Genomic DNA, 6122 nt, shown 5'->3' with positions numbered 1-6122 from the left:
AAACCTCGGATTTTGCTTCCAGAGGCTTCCTGGCCGAGGAGGCTTTCTGGAGTCTGGCGTTTGATAAATATAGCCTGGCATTTGCCCCTGAATTAGACTCTGTTTCCTTATTTAGCCCTTGCACAATGATTTTAGATGATGTCACTTAGAGCTAAACGAGAAAATTGATCTCAGATTTGCTTGGCCTCTCAAGCCTGGTTAAGCAGATTGAGAATTAAAAAGACGGAGGAAGCACGGGGGTGGGGTGGGGTGGGGAGGGGGTGGCTGGAGGGTAGCGCAGTGCGCGCGGGCGAGAGCGTGCGCCAGAGAGGGGGCGCGGCGCGCTGCCGCGATCGCCCCCGCCTCTTCTGGGCGGGGGATCCTCACTCACCAATGAAAAGTAGTCCCTGACTGTCGAGAGAGAGAGAGAAAAAAAAAGTTTTCCTGTTGACTGTTGGAAGCGAATTGAGCAATTATCTAGTTTACCTTCTCCTCTTGGAAGTTAACGATTGGCGAGATCTTGGCTGCGTTATTGACACAACACTTTCTATTGATAGAAATAAGTAGTGATTGTCCCCGAGTCATTGGTGCGCCAAGAACTCTGCGATGGGCTGGCAGGAGTCCATTGGGCTGGGCAGGCAGGTTCGGCTGGTGATGTTGGGGAAGAGGAGGAGGAGGCTGCTGGTGGTGATGGTGGTGCCCGTCCTCCTCTCCGCAGGTCTGTGACAAGCAGGGAACCAGACAGCGACCGCGCAGCCCGACCCCAGCGGACGGACGCTGGCGACTCAGACATGGACAGTAGCTGCCACAACGCGACCACCAAAATGCTAGCGACTGCTCCAACCCGGGGCAACGTGATGAGCACATCCAAACCCTTGGCTTTCTCCATCGAACGAATCATGGCGCGCACCCCCGAACCCAGGGCCTTGCCGGTCCCCCACTTCCTGCAGGGAACCGTGCCCAAGGGGGACCCCAAGCACTCTCTGCATCTGAACTCGTCCATCCCTTGCATGATTCCCTTCGTTCCGGTGGCGTACGACACCTGCTCCAAGGCCGGAGTGACGGGCTCCGAGTCGCGCAAAGCTAGTCTGGAGGCCCCGGGCGCGCCGGCGGTGGCGCCCTCGGCGCCCGCGTTCAGCTGCAGCGACTTGCTCAACTGCGCGCTCAGCCTCAAAGGCGACCTGGCCCGGGACGCGCTGCCCCTGCAGCAGTACAAACTGGTAAGGCCGCGTGTGGTCAACCACTCTTCTTTCCACGCCATGGGAGCCCTGTGCTACCTGAACCGAGGCGATGGCCCCTGCCACCCGGCGGCCGGCGTGAACATCCACCCGGTGGCCTCCTACTTTCTCAGTTCCCCTTTGCACCCACAGCCAAAAACGTATTTAGCCGAAAGGAATAAACTGGTAGTCCCCTCGGTGGAGAAGTACCCCGCCGGGGTAGCTTTTAAAGACCTCTCACAGGCTCAGCTCCAGCAGTACATGAAAGAGAGCGCCCAGCTTTTGTCGGAAAAAATCGCGTTCAAAACCTCGGATTTTAGCCGAGGCTCTCCTAATGCCAAGCCCAAAGTTTTTACTTGCGAAGTGTGTGGAAAAGTAAGTACTATTGAGGTATCTCTCTCTCTCTCTCTCTCTCTCTCTCTCTCTCTCTCTCTCTCTCTCTCTCTCTTCTCTCCTTCCTTTCTCCTTTCTTTTCTCGTTATTTTTTGTTGGGGGGGGTCATTATTTGTAGACATTTATGAATTACCCCCTCTGCCCGGTTTGATTTCCCATTCCTCCTTTAACTAACCTGTAACATGTGTGTTTAATTTTTTAAGGTCTTTAACGCGCACTATAACTTAACCCGTCACATGCCGGTGCACACAGGAGCCAGACCCTTCGTGTGCAAAGTGTGTGGAAAGGGTTTTCGACAAGCCAGCACCCTGTGCAGGCATAAGATCATCCACACGCAGGTGTGTTCATCTGTGGGAGTTTCTCCTGGTATACTTCAAAACTATTTACAGAAAATATGGTCTGTAGAGCTTTTACTCGTTAGCAAAAGATTTGTTCAAAAGTTGGATGGGGAAGATGTGGTGGATATATGTTGTGTCTTTGTTCTGCTTAAAAGTCTTAGAGAATTAATTACTGTGTTTTGCTTGGAGAATCCCACATAATAGTAACGAATCACCTTAATTTTTGTCTTCTTCCCTCCTTAGGAAAAACCTCACAAATGCAACCAGTGTGGTAAAGCATTTAATAGAAGTTCCACTTTAAACACACATACCCGAATACACGCAGGCTACAAACCATTTGTGTGTGAATTCTGTGGCAAAGGATTTCATCAAAAAGGTATGGGACCTAGGAGATAACTTTTTCCTCCCAGTGTATTCTTAGTGAAAGCTATTCTTAATCCTCCAGGAGGTTAAAAAATTACTTATAAAGTGCAACTAGTTATCTGGGGCGCAGGCTGCCATTCTAACCTAAGTCTGATTAGTGTTAGTGAAAGGCCTGGTTTGTATACCAAAGGGATATTTCTCTCTAATCTCAGCCCCCTGTTTTGCATAATTGGATTAATTAGGGTGCATTAAAAAGTAGAGGAATGGCCTCACTGTTGATGTTTGAAAATAAATGCTAGGAAACGAGTGCTCTGCACCTCTGGTCTTAGCAGACCAATTCTTCAGCTTGTCTCCTACTTTCTATGCCTTTGGGTCCTTCCTTTTCAAGGTCTTTTCATCTCAGTCATTTGTCTGTTTCAGGGAATTACAAAAACCACAAGTTGACCCACAGCGGGGAGAAACAGTTCAAGTGCAATATCTGCAACAAGGCTTTCCACCAGGTTTACAACCTCACCTTCCACATGCATACTCACAACGACAAGAAGCCTTTCACCTGCCCTACGTGCGGTAAGGGCTTCTGCAGGAACTTTGACCTCAAGAAGCATGTGAGAAAGCTGCACGACAGCAGCCTGGGGCTGGCCCGCCCGCCAACGGGGGAGCCGGGCAGCGACCCCACACCCTCCCTCCCACAGCCTCCGACTGCGACTCTGCCACCCCTGCAGCCTCCTCCCGGGCCTCTGCCACCCGGGCTCCACCAGGGCCACCAGTGATCATGAACCAAGCCAAGGTTCCCTCTGACTCCAGCCGGAGGCTCCATCGTGGAGGCAGCAGCAGACTGGGGATGCACTTTCTGGTCCATGATGGTCTGCAGATCCCAGGGCAAGTTGAGCTCCGCACTGGAGGGCCGACCAGAAGCCTCTGTGTTCCCTGCTCACTTACCTCTTGCATGCAACCTGCTACATGGTTTTGTGTATTATATTCTACATAGGCACTAAGTAACAATTATGAGAAATTTGGAGGGGTTTGTTCCATGTTTTATTTTTCTCCCAAAACTAGAAAGACTTTTTCATCTCTGGTGGAGAGATGGTGTTTGTTTTATTTTTTAAAGAAATTTCTGCTTGTATTTATTGACTTGTATTTTTTCCCGGGAATGTTGCACCATTTTAATTTTATTATTGTATATATTTCCACTGTGTCGATTCTGCTGCCTGCTGATTGTGTATCATTTCCTCCTTCCTCAAAGTAATGAAACACTGTGTGTATGTTATGTATATATATATATATATACACACACACACACAAGCACATCCATAGATGTGTTTTTTTCTCTAAAAGCACACTGCATATTCATGAACGCATATACACACATACAATAGATAAGGGTGGCTCATTATGAATGAATTATTTTGATTCTTGCACGTGGAAGTTGATTCATTGACTGTTGGAAATAAATAATTGGAACATGCTTATTTAATCAAACTTAAGTGAAAGACCATGGTTTTAACCTTCCTTGTCTGTGTCCTTTTTGAAAAAACAGTTCAATTTTGAGTTAATGACAATACCTAATGTTTTTAAAAAAATATTCAGCAAGAAATTAGAAAATTTGATAAAGTTCAGAGACAAAAGACTTGTACGTTTGTAACAGCAGCATAGATTTGTAGTGCACAAGTGAAGTGGAAACTGCCTATTTTACGGTAGAGGGCTGCCTGTGACCCACATTTTCAAGAATGCCTTTACAGTAAAGATATCCATTATTTGCATTCGGAAAGCACACCCTGACTTGCATACAGTTGGCAAGAAGAGTCTCCATGTTTTTGTATGTGTAAGTATGTTTATAGATTAATCTACTTCCATTCAAGGAGGAAACATGGATGGAAACCAAGCTGTGGCGGTGCCAGGTCCTTGAAATACTTCAAGTGTTAATCAGCAACTCGGCTGTGAGCTCAGGCTCTGGTGTTTTCTAACGGCAAGTCTCTCCTGTTTTCTTGCCAAAACAGTGAAACAACTGCTAAAGACTTTAATTAAGAGGGGTAATTAGTTCAGATTTATCAAAGCCGGGTTGTTATACCATTAGCTGCTCAGTAGAAGCTGCCAGACAAACTCACAGCCCAGCTCTGTAGTTGTTGGGGCGAGGCCACATCTTGGGAGGGAGGCTGGGGAAATGGTCCACAGGGGTCCTAGATACACTGCAGTCACCCGGGCCACCCCTCCAGGCTAGGGACCGAAGCTACCAGTTCCTTAAGAGTGTCTCAGTCCCTCTCTGACCCTTGTGCTCCTGCCCTGACTGTGGGCAGCCAGAATGCACTGTTGCAGACATAGCATCAAGAGGGACCTATTGCTTTCTTCTCAGCCTGTGGGCCTTGCCAGCCCCAGACCTCTTGACCTTTATAGGGGTGGGAAGGAGGCAGGGTGTGTGTGTGTGTGTGTGCAGTAGTATTTACCCATTGATCATTTCTGTGAGTCCTAGAGCATATAAGGATAGGTGATGCCACGGGGCCAAAGGCCTGACAGAAACTGGAGCTGGACACTGGCGGGGTTGGGGGGGGTTGGGGTGGGGTGCAAGGTGCGGTGTGGGGGGGCATCTCCAGGTTGGTCGGGGTTCACAGCTCTGGGAACCACGAGTTGCCTGGGAGACAGGAAGGTGATGGAGGCACAGTAATTGGGCATAGTGGTGAGCAACTCCCACAGGGACCCGGAGAATCTGCTGAGGTCCCTCCGGGATGGGATGGAAAGAGGTTTGGGGAGCGTGAGAGTCCTGGAGTGGACTGAGCCAGTCTGGTCGGAGTAGTCTCACTCAGCTAGACTTCGGGTTCAGTGGTTCCTATTCGTTTCCCAGTGTGGACAACCAAACCAGTCCAGTAATCATTTGATAAAATCCAGACGTTTCTCTTTCCTAGCTCCTTCACGTCCCCACATTTGTTCTTTATTCAGAGCAAAACTATGTTAGATTTGACTTCGAAAAGCAACGAAGAGTGGCTGATGTCTCAGGTGGACAGACTCGGAGTCCTGTGCTCCCCACACAAGCACCTTGCTCTCTGATTGTGGCAGCAGAGTCGTTTATCACATCCCAGGCTCTGGCCACATTCCCTCACTGCTGTCTGCTCTGCCTGAGCAGGGAGGTTTGGGAAATGCAGCCATGGTTCTGGAAAACCTATCTTTTCAAAGTAGCTTAGTTGCGGTTTGAAAACGTTTGTCTTTCTTGGAGAATACAGAATGAGGATGGAGTCGTTGTAACTAAAAATATACATTGAAGGTAAAGGATAGAACATGGCCTTTGCTTCTTGAACCTACTCTCCATAAGTATTTGCACGTACTCTCTGTTTCTCTAGACATTCAAGGTGACAGAATTGCACTGGGGAAAACAAAAAGAGCATTGTTAAGGGGGTGTGTAAACCATAAAGTACTTTCAGTTAGGGAGGATCTGCATGTAGCATTTGCACCTCTTCACGCATGCCAGTGTACATTGATATATAGAATAAAGCCTTTTTTCATGGAAGGAAAGAATTCGTTTGAGGCAATAGAGGAATAAAAGAGAGAGGGAGTAAGAGAGAGGGGATTTTTTTTTTTTTGTCTGCTCACAGGTCTGAGCAGCCTGGAGTGTCAGTAAGTAAGCCAAGGAGGCCAAAAGGAAATTGTTCAAAAATCCTCAAGGGAACTACTTCTTAATAGGTGAATTATGAAAAACACTGATTTATGAAAAAGCTGTAATGGCTGGGTAGATATCAAAGAGTATCTCTTTAAGTGAAGATGAGTTTGGGGGTTAAACTTGAATATGAGTTTATGGGGGAAATATTGATAAGGAAGGGGGAAATATTGATAAAGTAGGAAACTT

At 47.8% G+C, this 6122-nt stretch overlaps 1 protein-coding gene across 2 annotated transcripts; it reads left to right on the top strand.

Moving 5' to 3' along the window:
• Positions 1 to 580: 580 nt before the first annotated feature.
• Fezf1 (FEZ family zinc finger 1) lies at positions 581 to 3165 on the top strand. Of its 2 annotated transcripts, XM_048337908.1 has the most exons (5): positions 771 to 1199; positions 1350 to 1571; positions 1793 to 1927; positions 2171 to 2303; positions 2711 to 3060. In XM_048337908.1, exons 1-5 carry the CDS (start codon positions 771 to 773, stop codon positions 3058 to 3060), a joined length of 1269 nt encoding a protein of 422 aa, XP_048193865.1. The 2 variants fall into 2 exon arrangements, with proteins under 2 accessions (XP_048193864.1, XP_048193865.1); XM_048337907.1 differs by having other exon boundaries at positions 581 to 1571; positions 2711 to 3165.
• The last annotated feature ends 2957 nt before the right edge of the window (positions 3166 to 6122 follow it).

This window comes from Perognathus longimembris, chromosome 2, assembly GCF_023159225.1.
Source record: "Perognathus longimembris pacificus isolate PPM17 chromosome 2, ASM2315922v1, whole genome shotgun sequence".
In the NCBI taxonomy this organism is placed as follows: Eukaryota; Metazoa; Chordata; class Mammalia; order Rodentia; family Heteromyidae; genus Perognathus; species Perognathus longimembris.
This window is presented reverse-complemented; position numbering and strand designations above follow the sequence as displayed.